At 63.0% G+C, this 21,045-nt stretch overlaps 1 protein-coding gene across 2 annotated transcripts in view; it reads left to right on the forward strand.

Annotated features, from left to right (window-relative positions):
- The first annotated feature begins 1,027 nt into the window (after window positions 1-1,027).
- stt3b (STT3 oligosaccharyltransferase complex catalytic subunit B) overlaps window positions 1,028-21,045 on the forward strand; it is a 132,984-nt gene continuing 112,966 nt past the window's right edge. For both annotated transcript variants that reach the window (XM_068001202.1, XM_068001210.1), the window contains exon 1: window positions 1,028-1,625. In XM_068001202.1, the coding sequence (XP_067857303.1) occupies window positions 1,459-1,625 (167 nt within the window). In that variant the 5' untranslated portion in view covers window positions 1,028-1,458. The remainder of the gene's footprint in view (window positions 1,626-21,045) is intronic.

The raw sequence follows: 21,045 nt of genomic DNA on the forward strand, positions 1-21,045 counted from the left end.
CTCAGGTAAATGTTCAGGATCTCCTCGAAGCCTACGCATTTATACATATAGAACAATACATGGTGTTTACAGACTGCCCCTGCAACTGCCCGTTGCCAAGGCAATCACCGTGTTCAGACAGAGAGGTGTCACCTGCAGAACCCCCGAATACACATTCAACAAAAAAACAAACAGGAAAAAAAAACAGAGAAAAAAAACAGAGAGAGGCAGAAACATCCGGAAGGCAGAGAAAGCCAGCAAATGACCCATTATATTAAAAACAGATATTCACTATACTCAGTCAACCCAGATTACGTGCTTAAATCTGTAATGGGGGTTGGAGGGGGAAAAAAAAGTCAGAAACAAGGAGAAATGTAACAAGGCAAGTGTGTGACAGCGACGCAGAGAGCAAAGAGTGGCATACGAGCAGAAAAATGGGGAGGGGCACAAGAACTAAACAGGAGGAAAGAATGAGAGACATCACCGCAGGGCAACAGAAAGGTTCCAGAGCTGTTAATCAGAGGATGTTAGAACAGAGTAGTGATCAGACAAGATACCCTATTTAAACATTATTTAAACTAAAACGGGGGCGTCTCCTCCAAATGTGTGGCACATGACAAGTTTTTTTTTAAAAAATGGTTAGATTCCCTGTAAAACTGGCATCAATCTGGTGCAGCAGCATTGGAGTCTGGGGTGTGATGGAATGTTCAGAACAATGGCAACCGTGGCAACCGGTGGATGAGTGACAGGTGCCACGGGACCATCCCATTGACTGACACTCTCTCCACTTCACTTCCTCTCCCACTGACTGACACACACACACACACACACACACACTATGGCCCATGCGTAATACCTAACCAGCTCCGGCTTGCTCTTCTCCCTCGAACCTTTCCCTCCCCTATCTCCGGCTCCAATGATCGGCCTCCACGCCGTCCCCGCTGCTGGTCCCAAAACGCCTTCGCGCATTGGATCAAAGGCTCCGCCGATGCGAAACGCCCCATCTCGTATCGACGTCGTAATAAGCCTCTCGCCGATTGGCTGACAAGTAAACCCAAACCAACGGTCAAAGAAGGTGGGTGGGGGAGAAAAAAAATCGAATCGAATCGAATCCGCGGCGGTTTTTCTTGCCTCTTCCGCTCGCGCTGGGTGTCACCGGTTTTTTTCTTCCCCCATCCCTCCCCCCCCAAATCCTGCTGGTTCCGCTACCGCGGTGGCGGCCGATCGGTTCCCACCCCGTGAGAGGGAAGGAGCTTGGCGAGGCACACGCGGCCCCGGACCGAGCGCCGCCACTGTGTGAGTGATGTTAGTGCGGGGCTGAGACACAGACCCTCCCCCTCCCCTCTCCCCGGCTCGGTCCGGCCCCTCCCCCTCCCCCCCGGTCACTTCGGCTATCATTTAAACAGTTATTTAAATATTACAGGCCGCTGCGGTTGTGTGGGGTTTTTTTTCCCTTCTTCTTCCGTTTAGTGTTGTAAAATGGCGGAGCGCTCTGCGCTGGAGGTGAGGAGCCTGGTCTCTCACCCGGCCGGCTGGCAGTCCCTCCTCTCCTTCACTGTCCTCTTCCTGGCCTGGCTGGCTGGCTTCAGCTCCCGGTTATTCGCCGTTATCCGCTTCGAGAGCATCATCCATGAGTTTGACCCGTGGTGAGTAGGACGCGCGCCGCCGGGGAGCTGGGTATGGGGGCGGGGGGGGAGAGTGCGAGAGAGAGGAGGGGGGGGGGGGAGAGTGCGAGAGAGAGGAGGGGGGGGGGGGAGAGTGCGAGAGAGAGGAGGGGGGGGGGAGAGTGCGAGAGAGAGGAGGGGGGGGGGAGAGTGCGAGAGAGGAGGGGGGGGGGGGGGAGAGTGCGAGAGAGGAGGGGGGGGGGAGAGTGCGAGAGGGGGGGGAGAGTGCGAGGGGGGGGGGAGAGTGCGAGAGAGAGGGGAGAGTGCGAGAGAGAGGGGAGAGTGCGAGAGAGAGGGGGGGGGGAGAGTGCGAGAGAGAGGGGGGGGGGGGGAGAGTGCGAGAGAGAGGGGGGGGGGGGGAGAGTGCGAGAGAGAGGGGGGGGGGGGGAGAGTGCGAGAGAGAGGGGGGGGGGGAGAGTGCGAGAGAGAGGGGGGGGGGGGAGAGTGCGAGAGAGAGGGGGGGGGGGGAGAGTGCGAGAGAGAGGGGGGGGGGGAGAGTGCGAGAGAGAGGGGGGGGGAGAGTGCGAGAGAGAGGGGGGGGGGGGAGAGTGCGAGAGAGAGGGGGGGGGGGGGAGAGTGCGAGAGAGAGGGGGGGGGGAGAGTGCGAGAGAGAGGGGGGGGGGAGAGTGCGAGAGAGGGGGGGGGGAAGAGTGCGAGAGAGGGGGGGGGGGGAGTGCGAGAGAGGGGGGGGGGAGTGCGAGAGAGGGGGGGGGGGAGTGCGAGAGAGGGGGGGGGGGAGTGCGAGAGAGAGGGGGGGGGAGTGCGAGAGAGAGGGGGGGGGGGGGAGTGCGAGAGAGAGGGGGGGGGGGGAGTGCGAGAGAGAGGGGGGGGGGGGAGTGCGAGAGAGAGGGGGGGGGGGGAGTGCGAGAGAGGGGGGGGGGGGAGTGCGAGAGAGAGGGGGGGGGGGAGTGCGAGAGAGAGGGGGGGGGGGAGTGCGAGAGAGAGGGGGGGGGGGAGTGCGAGAGAGAGGGGGGGGGGAGTGCGAGAGAGTGAGAGGGGGGGGAGAGAGAGTGAGAGGGGGGGGGAGAGAGAGTGAGAGAGGGGGGAGAGAGAGTGAGAGAGGGGGGAGAGAGAGTGAGAGAGGGGAGGGGGGGAGAGAGAGAGAGAGAGAGTGAGAGAGGGGAAAGGGGGGGGGTGAGAATGAGAGAGGGGAAAGGGGGGGGAGTGAGAGAGGGGAAAGGGGGGGGAGTGAGAGAGGGGAAAGGGGGGGGGGGTGAGAATGAGAGAGGGGAAAGGGGGGGAGAGAGAGAGGGGAAAGGGGGGGGAGTGAGAGAGAGGGGAAAGGGGGGGAGTGAGAGAGAGGGGAAAGGGGGGGGAGTGAGAGAGAGAGAGAGGGGAAAGGGGGGGAGAGAGAGAGAGGGGAAAGAGGGGGGGAGAGAGAGAGAGGGGGGGAGAGAGAGAGAGGGGAAGAGGGGGGGAGAGAGAGAGAGGGGAAGAGGGGGGGAGAGAGAGAGAGAGAGGGGAAGAGGGGGGGGAGAGAGAGAGAGAGGGGAAGAGGGGGGGGGAGAGAGAGAGAGAGGGGGGAAAGGGGGGGGGAGAGAGAGAGGGGAAAGGGGGGGGGAGAGAGAGAGGGGAAAGGGGGGGGAGTGAGAGAGAGGGGAAAGGGGGGGAGTGAGAGAGAGGGGAAAGGGGGGGAGTGAGAGAGAGGGGAAAGGGGGGGAGTGAGAGAGGGGAAAGGGGGGGGAGTGAGAGAGGGGAAAGGGGGGGGGGGGAGAGAGAGAGGGGAAAGGGGGGGGAGAGAGAGAGGGGAAAGGGGGGGGAGTGAGAGAGAGGGGAAAGGGGGGGAGTGAGAGAGAGGGGAAAGGGGGGGGAGTGAGAGAGAGAGAGAGGGGAAAGGGGGGGAGAGAGAGAGAGGGGAAAGAGGGGGGGAGAGAGAGAGAGGGGAAGAGGGGGGGAGAGAGAGAGAGGGGAAGAGGGGGGGAGAGAGAGAGAGAGAGGGGAAGAGGGGGGGAGAGAGAGAGAGAGAGGGAAGAGGGGGGGAGAGAGAGAGAGAGGGGAGAGGGGGGGGGAGAGAGAGAGAGAGGGGGGAAAGGGGGGGGGGAGAGAGAGAGGGGAAAGGGGGGGGGGAGAGAGAGAGGGGAAAGGGGGGGGAGTGAGAGAGAGGGGGAAAGGGGGGGAGTGAGAGAGAGGGGAAAGGGGGGGAGTGAGAGAGAGAGAGAGAGGGGAAAGAGGGGGGGAGAGAGAGAGAGGGGAAAGAGGGGGGGAGAGAGAGAGAGGGGAAAGAGGGGGGGAGAGAGAGAGGGGAAAGAGGGGGGAGAGAGAGAGGGGAAGAGGGGGGGAGGGAGAGAGAGAGGGGAAGAGGGGGGGAGAGAGAGAGAGGGGAAAGAGGGGTGGAGAGAGAGAGGGGAAAGAGGGGGGGAGAGAGAGAGGGGAAGGGGGGGAGAGAGAGAGGGGAAAGGGGGGGAGAGAGAGAGGGGAAAGGGGGGGAGAGAGAGAGGGGAAGGGGGGGGTGAGTGAGGGGAATGGGGGGGAGAGAGAGTGGGGAAGGGGGGGGAGAGAGAGAGGGGAAAGGGGGGGGAGAGAGAGAGAGGGGAAAGGGGGGGGAGAGAGAGAGGGGAAAGGGGGGGAGAGAGAGAGGGGAAGGGGGGGGTGAGAGTGAGGGGAAAGGGGGGGGAGAGAGAGAGGGGAAAGGGGGGGGAAAGAGAGGGGAAGGGGGGGGGAAAGTGAGGGGAAAGGGGGGGGAGTGTGAGAGAGAGAGAGAGGGGAAGAGGGGGGGAGAGAGAGAGAGGGGTAAGGGGGGGGAGAGAGAGAGGGGAAAGGGGGGGGTGTGAGAGGGGAAGGGGGGGGAGTGAGAGAGGGGAAAGGGGGGGAGTGAGAGAGGGGAAAGGGGGGGGAGTGAGAGAGGGAAAGGGGGGGGAGTGAGAGAGGGGAAAGGGGGGGGAGTGAGAGAGGGGAAAGGGGGGGGAGTGAGAGAGGGGAAAGGGGGGGGAGTGAGAGAGGGGAAAGGGGGGGGTGTGAGTGAGGGGAAGGGGGGGGAGTGAGTGAGGGGAATGGGGGGGGAGAGTGAGGGGAAAGGGGGGGGAGTGAGAGAGAGAGAGAGTGAGAGAGGGGAAAGGGGGGAGAGAGAGGGGAAGGGGGGGGGAGAGAGAGGGGAAGGGGGGGGAGAGAGAGAGGGGAAAGGGGGGGGAGAGAGAGAGGGAAGGGGGGGGAGAGAGAGAGGGGAAGGGGGGGGAGAGAGAGAGGGGAAGGGGGGGGGGGAGAGAGAGAGGGAAGGGGGGGGAGAGAGAGAGGGGAAAGGGGGGGAGAGAGAGAGGGAAAGGGGGGGGAGAGAGAGAGGGGAAGGGGGGGGAGAGAGAGAGGGGAAAGGGGGGGAGTGAGAGAGGGGAAGGGGGGGGAAGAGAGGGGAAAGGGGGGGGAAGAGAGGGGAAAGGGGGGGGGAGTGAGAGAGAGAAGAGAGGGAAGGGGGGGGGGGATGTGAGAGAGAGAGAGAGAGAGGGGAAAGAGGGGGGGAGAGAGAGAGAGAGGGGATGAGGGGGGGAGTGAGGGGGGGAGAGAGAGAGAGAGGGGAAAGGGGGGGGAGTGAGAGAGGGGAAGGGGGGGGAGTGAGAGAGGGGAAGGGGGGGGTGGAGTGTGAGAGAGGGGAAGGGGGGTGGAGTGAGAGAGGGGGAAGGGGGGGGAGTGAGAGAGGGGAAGGGGGGGAGTGAGAGAGGGGAAGGGGGGGAGAGAGAGAGGGGAAGGGGGGGGAGAGAGAGGGGAAAGGGGGGGGGAGTGAGAGAGAGAGAGAGAGAGAGGGGAAAGAGGGGGGGGGAGAGAGAGGGGAAGAGGGGGGGAGAGAGAGAGGGGAAAGGGGGGGGAGAGAGAGAGGGGAAAGGGGGGGGAGAGAGAGAGGGGAAAGGGGGGGAGTGAGAGAGAGAGAGGGGAAGAGGGGGGGAGAGAGAGAGGGGAAGAGGGGGGGGAGAGAGAGGGGAATGGGGGGGGGAGAGAGAGTGAGAGAGGGGAAGGGGGGGGGAGTGAGAGTGAGAGGGGGAAGGGGGGGGAGAGAGAGAGGGAAAGGGGGGGGAGAGAGAGGGGAAGGGGGGGGAGAGAGAGGGGAAAGGGGGGGGAGAGAGAGGGGAAAGGGGGGGTGAGAGAGAGGGGGAAGGGGGGGAGAGAGAGGGGAAAGGGGGGGAGAGAGAGGGGAAAGGTGGGGGAGAGAGAGAGGGGAAAGGTGGGGGAGAGAGAGAGGGGAGGTGGGGGAGAGAGAGAGGGGAAGGTGGGGGAGAGAGAGAGGGGAAGGTGGGGGAGAGAGAGAGGGGAAGGTGGGGGAGAGAGAGAGGGGGAAGGTGGGGGAGAGAGAGAGGGGAAGGTGGGGGGGGAGAGAGAGAGGGGAAGAGGGGGGGGGCGGGAGAGAGAGAGAGGAGAGGGGGGGGCGGGAGAGAGAGGAGAGGGGGGGGCGGGAGAGAGAGGAGAGGGGGGGGCGGGAGGGAGAGGAGAGGGGGGGCGGGAGGGAGAGGAGAGGGGGGGCGGGAGGGGGGGCGGGAGGGGGGGGGCGGGAGGGGGAGAGGAGAGGGGGGCATGGGGACGAGAGAGAGAGAGAGAGAGAGAGAGAGGGGGGGGTATGGGGACGAGAGAGAGAGAGAGAGAGAGGGGGGGGTATGGGGACGAGAGAGAGAGAGGGGGGGGGTATGGGGACGAGAGAGAGAGAGAGAGAGAGGGGGGGGTATGGGGACGAGAGAGAGAGAGAGGGGGGGGTATGGGGACGAGAGAGAGAGAGAGAGAGAGAGGGGGGGGGTATGGGGACGAGAGAGAGAGAGGGGGGGGGTATGGGGACGAGAGAGAGAGGGGGGGGGTATGGGGACGAGAGAGAGAGGGGGGTATGGGGACGAGAGAGAGAGGGGGGTATGGGGACGAGAGAGAGAGGGGGGTATGGGGACGAGAGAGAGAGGGGGGTATGGGGACGAGAGAGAGAGAGAGAGAGAGAGAGAGGGGGGTATGGGGACGAGAGAGAGAGAGAGAGAGAGGGGGGTATGGGGACGAGAGAGAGAGAGAGAGAGAGAGAGGGGGGGGGGGGGTATGGGGACGAGAGAGAGAGAGAGAGAGAGAGAGAGAGGGGGGGGGTATGGGGACGAGAGAGAGAGAGAGAGAGAGAGAGGGGGGGGTATGGGGACGAGAGAGAGAGAGAGAGAGAGAGAGGGGGTATGGGGACGAGAGAGAGAGAGAGAGAGAGAGAGAGGGGGGGTATGGGGACGAGAGAGAGAGAGAGGGGGGGTATGGGGACGAGAGAGAGAGAGAGAGAGGGGGGGGTATGGGGACGAGAGAGAGAGAGAGAGAGAGAGAGAGGGGGGGGGGGGTATGGGGACGAGAGAGAGAGAGAGAGAGAGAGAGAGAGAGGGGGGGGTATGGGGACGAGAGAGAGAGAGAGGGGGGTATGGGGACGAGAGAGAGAGAGAGGGGGGGTATGGGGACGAGAGAGAGAGAGAGAGAGAGGGGGGGGGGTATGGGGACGAGAGAGAGAGAGAGAGAGAGAGAGGGGGGGGTATGGGGACGAGAGAGAGAGAGAGAGAGAGAGAGAGGGGGGGGTATGGGGACGAGAGAGAGAGAGAGAGAGAGAGGGGGGGGTATGGGGACGAGAGAGAGAGAGAGAGAGAGGGGGGTATGGGGACGAGAGAGAGAGGGGGGTATGGGGACGAGAGAGAGAGAGAGAGAGGGGGGGGGTATGGGGACGAGAGAGAGAGAGAGGGGGGGGGTATGGGGACGAGAGAGAGAGAGAGAGAGAGAGAGAGGGGGGGGGGTATGGGGACGAGAGAGAGAGAGGGGGGGGGTATGGGGACGAGAGAGAGAGAGAGAGAGAGAGGGGTATGGGGACGAGAGAGAGAGAGAGAGAGAGAGGGGGGGGTATGGGGACGAGAGAGAGAGAGAGAGAGAGAGGTATGGGGACGAGAGAGAGAGGGGGGTATGGGGACGAGAGAGAGAGAGAGAGAGGGGGGGGTATGGGGACGAGAGAGAGAGGGGGGGGTATGGGGACGAGAGAGAGAGGGGGGGTATGGGGACGAGAGAGAGAGGGGGGTATGGGGACGAGAGAGAGAGGGGGGTATGGGGACGAGAGAGAGAGGGGGGGTATGGGGACGAGAGAGAGAGAGCGGGGGTATGGGGACGAGAGAGAGAGAGAGCGGGGTATGGGGACGAGAGAGAGAGAGGGGGGGTATGGGGACGAGAGAGAGAGAGAGGGAGGGTATGGGGACGAGAGAGAGAGGGGGGGGGGGGTATGGGGACGAGAGAGAGAGAGGGGGGGTATGGGGACGAGAGAGAGAGAGGGGGGGTATGGGGACGAGAGAGAGAGAGAGGGGGGGTATGGGGACGAGAGAGAGAGAGAGGGGTGGTATGGGGACGAGAGAGAGAGAGAGGGGGGGTATGGGGACGAGAGAGAGAGAGAGAGAGGGGGGGTATGGGGACGAGAGAGAGAGAGAGGGGGGGTATGGGGACGAGAGAGAGAGAGAGAGGCGGGGTATGGGGACGAGAGAGAGAGAGGGGGGGTATGGGGACGAGAGGGAGAGAGGGGGGTATGGGGACGAGAGGGAGAGAGGGGGGTATGGGGACGAGAGGGAGAGAGGGGGGTATGGGGACGAGAGGGAGAGAGGGGGGTATGGGGACGAGAGGGAGAGAGGGGGGTATGGGGACGAGAGGGAGAGAGGGGGGTATGGGGACGAGAGGGAGAGAGGGGGGTATGGGGACGAGAGGGAGGGAGGGGGGTATGGGGACGAGAGGGAGGGAGGGGGGTATGGGGACGAGAGGGAGGGAGGGGGGTATGGGGACGAGAGGGAGGGAGGGGGGTATGGGGACGAGAGGGAGGGAGGGAGAGGGGGTATGGGGACGAGAGGGAGGGAGAGAGAGGGGTATGGGGACGAGAGGGAGGGAGAGAGAGGGGTATGGGGACGAGAGGGAGGGAGAGAGAGGGGTATGGGGACGAGAGAGAGAGAGAGAGAGAGAGAGAGGGGGGGGGGGTATGGAGATGAAGAGAGAGAGAGAGAGGGGGGGGGTCTGGGGACGAGAGAGAGAGGGGGGGGTCTGGGGACGAGAGAGAGAGGGGGGGGTCTGGGGACGAGAGAGAGAGGGGGGGGTCTGGGGGGACGAGAGAGAGGGGGGGGGGTCTGGGGACGAGAGAGAGGGGGGGGGGTCTGGGGACGAGAGAGAGGGGGGGGGGTATGGGGACGAGAGAGGGGGGGGGGGTATGGGGACGAGAGAGGGGGGGGGGGTATGGGGACGAGAGAGGGGGGGGGGTATGGGGCGAGAGAGAGGGGGGGGGTATGGGGACGAGAGAGAGGGGGGGTATGGGGACGAGAGGGGGGGGGGGTATGGGGACGAGAGAGAGAGAGAGGGGGGGGGTATGGGGACGAGAGAGAGAGAGGGGGGGGTATGGGGACGAGAGAGAGGGGGGGGTATGGGGACGAGAGAGAGGGGGGGGTATGGGGACGAGAGAGAGGGGGGGGTATGGGGACGAGAGAGAGGGGGGGGTATGGGGACGAGAGAGAGGGGGGGGGTATGGGGACGAGAGAGAGGGGGGGGTATGGGGACGAGAGAGAGGGGGGGGGTATGGGGACGAGAGAGAGGGGGGGGTATGGGGACGAGAGAGAGGGGGGGGTATGGGGACGAGAGAGAGGGGGGGGTATGGGGACGAGAGAGAGGGGGGGGTATGGGGACGAGAGAGAGGGGGGGGTATGGGGACGAGAGAAAGGGGGGGGTATGGGGACGAGAGAGAGAGAGAGAGAGGGGGGTATGGGGACGGGAGAGAGAGAGAGAGAGAGAGGGGTATGGGGACGAGAGAGAGAGAGAGAGAGAGAGAGAGAGAGGGGGGGGGGTATGGGGACGAGAGAGAGAGAGAGAGAGAGAGAGGGAGGGAGGGGGGTATGGGGACGAGAGAGAGAGAGAGGGGGGTATGGGACGAGAGAGAGAGAGAGAGGGGGGGGTATGGGGACGAGAGAGAGAGAGAGAGAGAGGTATGGGGACGAGAGAGAGAGAGAGAGGGAGGGAGGGGGGTATGGGGACGAGAGAGAGAGAGAGAGAGGGGGGTATGGGGACGAGAGAGAGAGAGAGAGAGAGAGAGAGAGGGGGGGGTATGGGGACGAGAGAGAGAGAGGGGGGGTATGGGGACGAGAGAGAGAGAGGGGGGGGTATGGGGACGAGAGAGAGAGAGAGGGGGGTATGGGGGACGAGAGAGAGGGGGGGGGGTATGGGGACGAGAGAGAGGGGGGGGGGTATGGGGACGAGAGAGAGGGGGGGGGGTATGGGGACGAGAGAGAGGGGGAGGGTATGGGGACGAGAGAGAGGGGGGGGGGTATGGGGACGAGAGAGAGGGGGGGGGGTATGGGGACGAGAGAGAGAGGGGGGGGGGTATGGGGACGAGAGAGAGAGGGGGGGGGGTATGGGGACGAGAGAGAGAGGGGGGGGGGTATGGGGACGAGAGAGAGGGGGGGGGGTATGGGGACGAGAGAGAGGGGGGGGGGTATGGGGACGAGAGAGAGGGGGGGGGGTATGGGGACGAGAGAGAGGGGGGGGGTATGGGACGAGAGAGAGGGGTGGTATGGGGACGAGAGAGAGAGAGAGGGGGGGGTATGGGGACGAGAGAGAGAGGGGGGGGTATGGGGACGAGAGAGAGAGGGGGGGTATGGGGACGAGAGAGAGAGGGGGGGGTATGGGGACGAGAGAGAGAGAGAGAGAGAGAGGGGGGGGGGTATGGGGACGAGAGAGAGAGAGGGGGTGGGTATGGGGACGAGAGAGAGGGGGGGGGTATGGGGACGAGAGAGAGAGGGGGGGTATGGGGACGAGAGAGAGAGAGAGAGAGAGAGAGAGGGGTATGGGGACGAGAGAGAGGGGGGGGTATGGGGACGAGAGAGAGAGAGAGAGAGAGAGAGAGAGAGGGGTATGGGGACGAGAGGGAGGGAGAGAGAGGGGTATGGAGACGAGAGGGAGAGAGAGGGGTATGGGACGAGAGGGAGAGAGAGGGGTATGGGGACGAGAGGGAGAGAGAGGGGTATGGGGACGAGAGGGAGAGAGAGGGGTATGGGGACGAGAGGGAGAGAGAGGGGTATGGGGACGAGAGGGAGAGAGAGGGGTATGGGGACGAGAGGGAGAGAGGAGGGTATGGGGACGAGAGGGAGAGAGGAGGGTATGGGGACGAGAGGGAGAGAGGGGGGTATGGGGACGAGAGGGAGAGAGGGGGGTATGGGGACGAGAGGGAGAGAGGGGGGTATGGGGACGAGGAGGGAGAGAGGGGGGGTATGGGGACGAGAGGGAGAGAGGGGGTATGGGGACGAGAGGGAGAGAGGGGGGGTATGGGGACGAGAGGGAGAGAGGGGGGTATGGGGACGAGAGGGAGAGAGGGGGGTATGGGGACGAGAGGGAGAGAGGGGGGTATGGGGACGAGAGGGAGAGAGGGGGGTATGGGGACGAGAGGGAGAGAGGGGGGTATGGGACGAGAGGGAGAGAGGGGGGTATGGGGACGAGAGGGAGAGAGGGGGGGGGTATGGGGACGAGAGGGAGAGAGGGGGTATGGGGACGAGAGGGAGAGAGAGGGGGTATGGGGACGAGAGGGAGAGAGGGGGGGTATGGGGACGAGAGGGAGAGAGGGGGGGTATGGGGACGAGAGGGAGAGAGGGGGGGTATGGGGACGAGAGGGAGAGAGGGGGGTATGGGGACGAGAGGGAGAGAGAGGGGGTATGGGGACGAGAGGGAGAGAGAGTGGGTATGGGGACGAGAGGGAGAGAGGGGGGGTATGGGGCCGAGAGGGGGAGAGAGGGGGTATGGGGACGAGAGGGAGAGAGAGGGGGTATGGGGACGAGAGGGAGAGAGAGGGGGTATGGGGACGAGAGGGAGAGAGAGGGGGTATGGGGACGAGAGGAGAGAGAGAGGGTATGGGACGAGAGGGTATGGGGACGAGAGAGAGAGAGAGAGAGAGAGGGGGGGGTATGGGGACGAGCGAGAGAGGGGGGGGTATGGGGACGAGAGAGAGAGGGGGGGGTATGGGGACGAGAGAGAGAGGGGGGGGGGTATGGGGACGAGAGAGAGAGGGGGGGGTATGGGGACGAGAGAGAGAGGGGGGGGTATGGGGACGAGAGAGAGAGGGGGGGGTATGGGGACAAGAGAGAGAGGGGGGGGTATGGGGACGAGAGAGAGAGAGAGAGAGAGAGGGGGGGGGTATGGGGACGAGAGAGAGAGAGAGAGAGGGGGGGGGGTATGGGGACGAGAGAGAGAGAGAGAGAGAGAGAGGGGGGGTATGGGGACGAGAGAGAGAGAGAGGGGGGGGGTATGGGGACGAGAGAGAGAGGGGGGGTATGGGGACGAGAGAGGGCGGGGTATGGGGACGAGAGAGAGAGAGAGAGAGAGAGAGAGGGGTATGGGGACGAGAGAGAGGGGGGGGTATGGGGACGAGAGAGAGAGAGAGAGAGAGAGAGGGAGGGGTATGGGGACGGGGACGGGGACGAGAGAGAGGGAGGGGTATGGGGACGGGGACGAGAGAGAGAGAGGGGTATGGGGACGAGAGGGAGGGAGAGAGAGGGGTATGGGGACGAGAGGGAGAGAGAGGGGTATGGGGACGAGAGGGAGAGAGAGGGGTATGGGGACGAGAGGGAGAGAGAGGGGTATGGGGACGAGAGGGAGAGAGAGGGGTATGGGGACGAGAGGGAGAGAGAGGGGTATGGGGACGAGAGGGAGAGAGGGGGGTATGGGGACGAGAGGGAGAGAGGAGGGTATGGGGACGAGAGGGAGAGAGGAGGGTATGGGGACGAGAGGGAGAGAGGGGGGTATGGGGACGAGAGGGAGAGAGGGGGGTATGGGGACGAGAGGGAGAGAGGGGGGGGAATGGGGACGAGAGGGAGAGAGGGGGGTATGGGGACGAGAGGGAGAGAGGGGGGTATGGGGACGAGAGGGAGAGAGGGGGGTATGGGGACGAGAGGGAGAGAGGGGGGTATGGGGACGAGAGGGAGAGAGGGGGGTATGGGGACGAGAGGGAGAGAGGGGGGTATGGGGACGAGAGGGAGAGAGGGGGGCATGGGGACGAGAGGGAGAGAGGGGGGCATGGGGACGAGAGGGAGAGAGGGGGGCATGGGGACGAGAGGGAGAGAGGGGGGCATGGGGACGAGAGGGAGAGAGGGGGGCATGGGGACGAGAGGGAGAGAGGGGGGGCATGGGGACGAGAGGGAGAGAGGGGGGCATGGGGACGAGAGGGAGAGAGAGGGGGGTATGGGGACGAGAGGGAGAGAGAGGGGGGGTATGGGGACGAGAGGGAGAGAGAGGGGGGGTATGGGGACGAGAGGGAGAGAGAGGGGGGGTATGGGGACGAGAGGGAGAGAGAGGGGGGGTATGGGGACGAGAGGGAGAGAGGGGGTATGGGGACGAGAGGGAGAGAGAGGGGGTATGGGGACGAGAGGGAGAGAGAGGGGGTATGGGGACGAGAGGGAGAGAGGGGGGGTATGGGGACGAGAGGGAGAGAGAGGGGGTATGGGGACGAGAGGGAGAGAGGGGGTATGGGGACGAGAGGGAGAGGGGGAGAGAGAGAGGGTATGGGGACGAGAGAGAGAGAGAGAGAGAGAGAGGGGGGGGTATGGGGACGAGAGAGAGAGGGGGGGGTATGGGGACGAGAGAGAGAGGGGGGGGTATGGGGACGAGAGAGAGAGGGGGGGGTATGGCGACGAGAGAGAGAGAGAGAGAGAGAGAGAGGGGGGGGGTATGGGGACGAGAGAGAGAGAGAGAGAGAGAGAGAGAGAGGGGGGGGTATGGGGACGAGAGAGAGAGAGGGGGGGGTATGGGGACGAGAGAGAGAGGGGGGGTATGGGGACGAGAGAGGGCGGGGTATGGGGACGAGAGAGAGAGAGAGAGGGGTTTGGGGACGAGAGAGAGGGGGGGGTATGGGGACGAGAGAGAGAGAGAGAGAGAGAGGGAGGGGTATGGGGACGGGACGAGAGAGAGGGAGGGGTATGGGGACGGGGACGAGAGAGAGAGAGGGGTATGGGGACGAGAGGGAGGGAGAGAGAGGGGTATGGGGACGAGAGGGAGAGAGAGGGGTATGGGGACGAGAGGGAGAGAGAGGGGGGGTATGGGGACGAGAGGGAGAGAGAGGGGGGGTATGGGGACGAGAGGGAGAGAGAGGGGGGGTATGGGGACGAGAGGGAGAGAGGGGGTATGGGGACGAGAGGGAGGGGGGGGTATGGGGACGAGAGAGAGAGAGAGAGAGAGAGAGAGGGGTATGGGGACGAGAGGGAGGGAGAGAGAGGGGTATGGAGACGAGAGGGAGAGAGAGGGGTATGGGGACGAGAGGGAGAGAGAGGGGTATGGGGACGAGAGGGAGAGAGAGGGGTATGGGGACGAGAGGGAGAGAGAGGGGTATGGGGACGAGAGGGAGAGAGAGGGGTATGGGGACGAGAGGGAGAGAGAGGGGTATGGGGACGAGAGGGAGAGAGGAGGGTATGGGGACGAGAGCGAGAGAGGAGGGTATGGGGACGAGAGGGAGAGAGGGGGGTATGGGGACGAGAGGGAGAGAGGGGGGTATGGGGACGAGAGGGAGAGAGGGGGGTATGGGGACGAGAGGGAGAGAGGGGGGTATGGGGACGAGAGGGAGAGAGGGGGGTATGGGGACGAGAGGGAGAGAGGGGGGTATGGGGACGAGAGGGAGAGAGGGGGGTATGGGGACGAGAGGGAGAGAGGGGGGTATGGGGACGAGAGGGAGAGAGGGGGGTATGGGGACGAGAGGGAGAGAGGGGGGTATGGGGACGAGAGGGAGAGAGGGGGGTATGGGGACGAGAGGGAGAGAGGGGGGTATGGGGACGAGAGGGAGAGAGGGGGGGGGTATGGGGACGAGAGGGAGAGAGGGGGTATGGGGACGAGAGGGAGAGAGAGGGGGTATGGGGACGAGAGGGAGAGAGGGGGGGTATGGGGACGAGAGGGAGAGAGGGGGGGTATGGGGACGAGAGGGAGAGAGGGGGGGTATGGGGACGAGAGGGAGAGAGGGGGGGTATGGGGACGAGAGGGAGAGAGAGGGGGTATGGGGACGAGAGGGAGAGAGAGTGGGTATGGGGACGAGAGGGAGAGAGGGGGGGTATGGGGCCGAGAGGGGGAGAGAGGGGGTATGGGGACGAGAGGGAGAGAGAGGGGGTATGGGGACGAGAGGGAGAGAGAGGGGGTATGGGGACGAGAGGGAGAGAGAGGGGGTATGGGGACGAGAGGGAGAGAGAGAGGGGTATGGGGACGAGAGGGTATGGGGACGAGAGAGAGAGAGAGAGAGAGAGAGAGGGGGGGGTATGGGGACGAGCGAGAGAGGGGGGGGGTATGGGGACGAGAGAGAGAGGGGGGGGTATGGGGACGAGAGAGAGAGGGGGGGGTATGGGGACGAGAGAGAGAGGGGGGGGTATGGGGACGAGAGAGAGAGGGGGGGTATGGGGACGAGAGAGAGAGGGGGGGGTATGGGGACGAGAGAGAGAGGGGGGGGGTATGGGGACAAGAGAGAGAGGGGGGGGTATGGGGACGAGAGAGAGAGAGAGAGAGAGAGGGGGGGGGTATGGGGACGAGAGAGAGAGAGAGAGAGGGGGGGGGGTATGGGGACGAGAGAGAGAGAGAGAGAGAGAGAGGGGGGGGGGGTATGGGGACGAGAGAGAGAGAGAGGGGGGGGGTATGGGGACGAGAGAGAGAGGGGGGGTATGGGGACGAGAGAGGGCGGGGTATGGGGACGAGAGAGAGAGAGAGAGAGAGAGAGAGAGGGTATGGGGACGAGAGAGAGGGGGGGGTATGGGGACGAGAGAGAGAGAGAGAGAGAGAGAGAGGGAGGGGTATGGGGACGGGGACGAGAGAGAGGGAGGGGTATGGGGACGGGGACGAGAGAGAGAGAGGGGTATGGGGACGAGAGGGAGGGAGAGAGAGGGGTATGGGGACGAGAGGGAGAGAGAGGGGTATGGGGACGAGAGGGAGAGAGAGGGGTATGGGGACGAGAGGGAGAGAGAGGGGTATGGGGACGAGAGGGAGAGAGAGGGGTATGGGGACGAGAGGGAGAGAGAGGGGTATGGGGACGAGAGGGAGAGAGGGGGGGTATGGGGACGAGAGGGAGAGAGGAGGGTATGGGGACGAGAGGGAGAGAGGAGGGTATGGGGACGAGAGGGGAGAGAGGGGGGTATGGGGACGAGAGGGAGAGAGGGGGGTATGGGGACGAGAGGGAGAGAGGGGGGAATGGGGACGAGATGGAGAGAGGGGGGTATGGGGACGAGAGGGAGAGAGGGGGGTATGGGGACGAGAGGGAGAGAGGGGGGTATGGGGACGAGAGGGAGAGAGGGGGGTATGGGGACGAGAGGGAGAGAGGGGGGTATGGGGACGAGAGGGAGAGAGGGGGGTATGGGGACGAGAGGGAGAGAGGGGGGGCATGGGGACGAGAGGGAGAGAGGGGGGCATGGGGACGAGAGGGAGAGAGGGGGGCATGGGGACGAGAGGGAGAGAGGGGGGCATGGGGACGAGAGGGAGAGAGGGGGCATGGGGACGAGAGGGAGAGAGAGGGGGCATGGGGACGAGAGGGAGAGAGAGGGGGGGTATGGGGACGAGAGGGAGAGAGAGGGGGGGTATGGGGACGAGAGGGAGAGAGAGGGGGGGTATGGGGACGAGAGGGAGAGAGAGGGGGGGTATGGGGACGAGAGGGAGAGAGGGGGTATGGGGACGAGAGGGAGAGAGAGGGGGGTATGGGGACGAGAGGGAGAGAGAGGGGGTATGGGGACGAGAGGGAGAGAGGGGGGGTATGGGGACGAGAGGGAGAGAGAGGGGGTATGGGGACGAGAGGGAGAGAGGGGGTATGGGGACGAGAGGGAGAGGGGGAGAGAGAGAGGGTATGGGGACGAGAGAGAGAGAGAGAGAGAGAGAGGGGGGGGTATGGGACGAGAGAGAGAGGGGGGGGTATGGGGACGAGAGAGAGAGGGGGGGGTATGGGGACGAGAGAGAGAGGGGGGGGTATGGGGACGAGAGAGAGAGAGAGAGAGAGAGAGGGGGGGGGGTATGGGGACGAGAGAGAGAGAGAGAGAGAGAGAGAGAGGGGGGGGTATGGGGACGAGAGAGAGAGGGGGGGGGTATGGGGACGAGAGAGAGAGGGGGGGTATGGGGACGAGAGAGGGCGGGGTATGGGGACGAGAGAGAGAGAGAGAGGGGTTTGGGGACGAGAGAGAGGGGGGGGTATGGGGACGAGAGAGAGAGAGAGAGAGAGAGAGAGGGAGGGGTATGGGGACGGGGACGAGAGAGAGGGAGGGGTATGGGGACGGGGACGAGAGAGAGAGAGGGGTATGGGGACGAGAGGGAGGGAGAGAGAGGGGTATGGGGACGAGAGGGAGAGAGAGGGGTATGGGGACGAGAGGGAGAGAGAGGGGTATGGGGACGAGAGGGAGAGAGAGGGGTATGGGGACGAGAGGGAGAGAGAGGGGTATGGGGACGAGAGGGAGAGAGAGGGGTATGGGGACGAGAGGAGAGAGAGGGGTATGGGGACGAGAGGGAGAGAGGGGGGTATGGGGACGAGAGGGAGAGAGGGGGGTATGGGGACGAGAGGGAGAGAGGGGGGTATGGGGACGAGAGGGAGAGAGGGGGGTATGGGGACGAGAGGGAGAGAGGGGGGTATGGGGACGAGAGGGAGAGAGGGGGGTATGGGGACGAGAGGGAGAGAGGGGGGTATGGGGACGAGAGGGAGAGAGGGGGGGTATGGGGACGAGAGGGAGAGAGGGGGGTATGGGGACGAGAGGGAGAGAGGGGGGTATGGGGACGAGAGGGAGAGAGGGGGGTATGGGGACGAGAGGGAGAGATGGGGGTATGGGGACGAGAGGGAGAGATGGGGGTATGGGGACGAGAGGGAGAGAGGGGGCTATGGGGACGAGAGGGAGAGAGGGGGGCATGGGGACGAGAGGGAGAGAGGGGGGCATGGGGACGAGAGGGAGAGAGGGGGGCATGGGGACGAGAGGGAGAGAGGGGGGCATGGGGACGAGAGGGAGAGAGGGGGGCATGGGGACGAGAGGGAGAGAGGGGGGCATGGGGACGAGAGGGAGAGAGAGGGGGGTATGGGGACGAGAGGGAGAGAGAGGGGGGTATGGGGACGAGAGGGAGAGAGAGGGGGGGTATGGGGACGAGAGGGAGAGAGAGGGGGGTATGGGGACGAGAGGGAGAGAGAGGGGGTATGGGGACGAGAGGGAGAGAGAGGGGGTATGGGGACGAGAGGGAGAGAGAGGGGGTATGGGGACGAGAGGGAGAGAGGGGGGGTATGGGGACGAGAGGGAGGGAGAGAGAGAGGGTATGGGGACGAGAGGGAGAGAGAGGGGGTATGGGGACGAGAGGGAGAGAGAGAGGGTATGGGGACGAGAGGGAGAGAGAGAGGGTATGGGGACGAGAGGGAGAGGGTATGGGGACGAGAGGGAGAGGGTATGGGGACGAGAGGGAGAGGGTATGGGGACGAGAGGGAGAGGGTATGGGGACGAGAGGGAGAGGGTATGGGGACGAGAGGGAGAGGGTATGGGGACGAGAGGGAGAGGGTATGGGGACGAGAGGGAGAGGGTATGGGGACGAGAGGGAGAGGGTATGGGGACGAGAGGGAGAGGGTATGGGGACGAGAGGGAGAGGGTATGGGGACGAGAGGAGAGGGTATGGGGACGAGAGGGAGAGGGTATGGGGACGAGAGGGAGAGGGTATGGGGACGAGAGGGAGAGGGTATGGGGACGAGAGGGAGAGGGTATGGGGACGAGAGGGAGAGGGTATGGGGACGAGAGGGAGAGGGTATGGGGACGAGAGGGAGAGGGTATGGGGACGAGAGGAGAGGGTATGGGGACGAGAGAGAGAGGGTATGGGGACGAGAGAGAGAGGGTATGGGACGAGAGAGAGAGGGTATGGGGACGAGAGAGAGAGGGTATGGGGACGAGAGGGAGAGGGTATGGGGACGAGAGGAGAGAGGGTATGGGGACGAGAGAGAGAGGGTATGGGGACGAGAGAGAGAGGGTATGGGGACGAGAGAGAGAGGGTATGGGGACGAGAGAGAGAGGGTATGGGACGAGAGAGAGAGGGTATGGGGACGAGAGAGAGAGGGTATGGGGACGAGAGAGAGAGGGTATGGGGACGAGAGAGAGAGGGTATGGGGACGAGAGAGAGAGGGTATGGGGACGAGAGAGAGAGGGTATGGGGACGAGAGAGAGAGGGTATGGGGACGAGAGAGAGAGGGTATGGGGACGAGAGAGAGAGGGTATGGGGACGAGAGAGAGAGGGTATGGGGACGAGAGAGAGAGGGTATGGGGACGAGAGAGAGAGGGTATGGGGACGAGAGAGAGAGGGTATGGGGACGAGAGAGAGAGGGTATGGGGACGAGAGAGAGAGGGTATGGGGACGAGAGAGAGAGGGTATGGGGACGAGAGAGAGAGGGTATGGGGACGAGAGAGAGAGGGTATGGGGACGAGAGAGAGAGGGTATGGGGACGAGAGAGAGAGGGTATGGGGACGAGAGAGAGAGGGTATGGGGACGAGAGAGAGAGGGTATGGGGACGAGAGAGAGAGGGTATGGGGACGAGAGAGAGAGGGTATGGGGACGAGAGAGAGAGGGTATGGGGACGAGAGAGAGAGGGTATGGGGACGAGAGAGAGAGGGTATGGGACGAGAGAGAGAGGGTATGGGGACGAGAGAGAGAGGGTATGGGGACGAGAGAGAGAGGGTATGGGGACGAGAGAGAGAGGGTATGGGGACGAGAGAGAGAGGGTATGGGGACGAGAGAGAGAGGGTATGGGGACGAGAGAGAGAGGGTATGGGGACGAGAGAGAGAGGGTATGGGGACGAGAGAGAGAGGGTATGGGGACGAGAGAGAGAGGGTATGGGGACGAGAGAGAGAGGGTATGGGGACGAGAGAGAGAGGGTATGGGGACGACGAGAGAGAGGGTATGGGGACGAGAGAGAGAGGGTATGGGGACGAGAGAGAGGGGTATGGGGACGAGAGAGAGGGGGTATGGGGACGAGAGAGAGGGGGTATGGGGACGAGAGAGAGGGGGTATGGGGACGAGAGAGAGGGGGTATGGGGACGAGAGAGAGGGGTATGGGGACGAGAGAGGGGTATGGGACGAGAGAGAGGGGGTATGGGGACGAGAGAGAGGGGGTATGGGGACGAGAGAGAGGGGGTATGGGGACGAGAGAGAGGGGGGTATGGGGACGAGAGAGGGGGGGGTCTGGGGAAACGAGAGAGAGAGAGTTGGGGGGGGGATATGGGGACGAGAGAGAGAGAGAGAGAGAGAGAGAGGGGTATGGGGACGAGAGAGAGGGGGGGTATGGGGACGAGAGAGAGATAGAGAGAGATATGGGGGAGAGGGTATGGGGACAGGTGAGAGATAGAGGGGCATGGGGAGAGGGAGGGTTATGGGGACGGGAAAGGGAGGTCATGGGGACGGGAGTGGGGGGCGGGAGAGTGGGGACGTGTGGAGAGGAGAAGGAGCAGGAGACTCGGAAAGGAGTTAGTAAAGAGATGAGCAATTTGGTGTGGAGTGGTCATAGAGAGCAGGTGGTGGAGGAGGTAGACATACAGTATATTGGGAAGACGTGGGCACGGTCTTTTCCCATCTGTACCTGATGTCAGGCACTGGTATGAAACCATGTTATGGGCAGTTGTTAATGAATGAGTGAGTGGATTTTTGGACATTTTCATTCAGGCTCTCAATAATTTAATTAGGATCCGTGAGAATGAGCACATTTCAGCTACGAGCAGGTGGGTGTTAGGTGAGCACTGACTATTCATTGGGCAAGGAGAGTGGATCTGAATCAGGAACATGGCAGTTGAACTGTTGTGGCCTGCCGCATTTGCACAACTTTTTTTTTTACTTGCCAGAGTTGGTTAACTATGTAAACTCAAAAGAGCAAATATCATTATCCCTATCCCTATCCCTGCCTATGGATCACTTGACAATAGTTGGCAGTTTGATTGATTCAAATATAAAATTTTAGAAAAACGTGCTTGTGAAAGCGAGAGGCCTATACAGTCATTCCGATTTGTTAAGGATATGTGAGATCTTTGTTTTGCAGAGGGCAAAGTTGGTTGATATACATTGAGAAAACAGATTCAGACTGATTTTGTAGTTGGTAGGTTTACATCTGTGGCTTGTAGAACTGTTGATGGTTTGATAGTTATTATCTTTGTGATGTAAGATTTTACTTCAAAAATATGTATTTAAATTATTGCAAAAGTGTTGCAGTTCATGTCTGTCTTATCTGACAGTAAATTGGTTGTATAAGAGCTACATACTAGTAAGTTTAATGGTTGAGAAACAAATTAGGTCATTATACGTGTGTTATGGTGCTGCTGTTCATGTCTTTCATATCTGACAGCAAATTGTATAAAGGTATGCTACTGATGTAGCATTGGAGCTTAATGGTTGAGAAAAAATTGGGACAGCATATCTATGTTTGATAGTAATATTCCCAATGGATGATTAAGGCTCCAAATAGACACATTGGAGAGGATA

This window comes from Heptranchias perlo, chromosome 2 (genome assembly GCF_035084215.1).
Source record: "Heptranchias perlo isolate sHepPer1 chromosome 2, sHepPer1.hap1, whole genome shotgun sequence".
Classification (NCBI taxonomy): Eukaryota; Metazoa; Chordata; class Chondrichthyes; order Hexanchiformes; family Hexanchidae; genus Heptranchias; species Heptranchias perlo.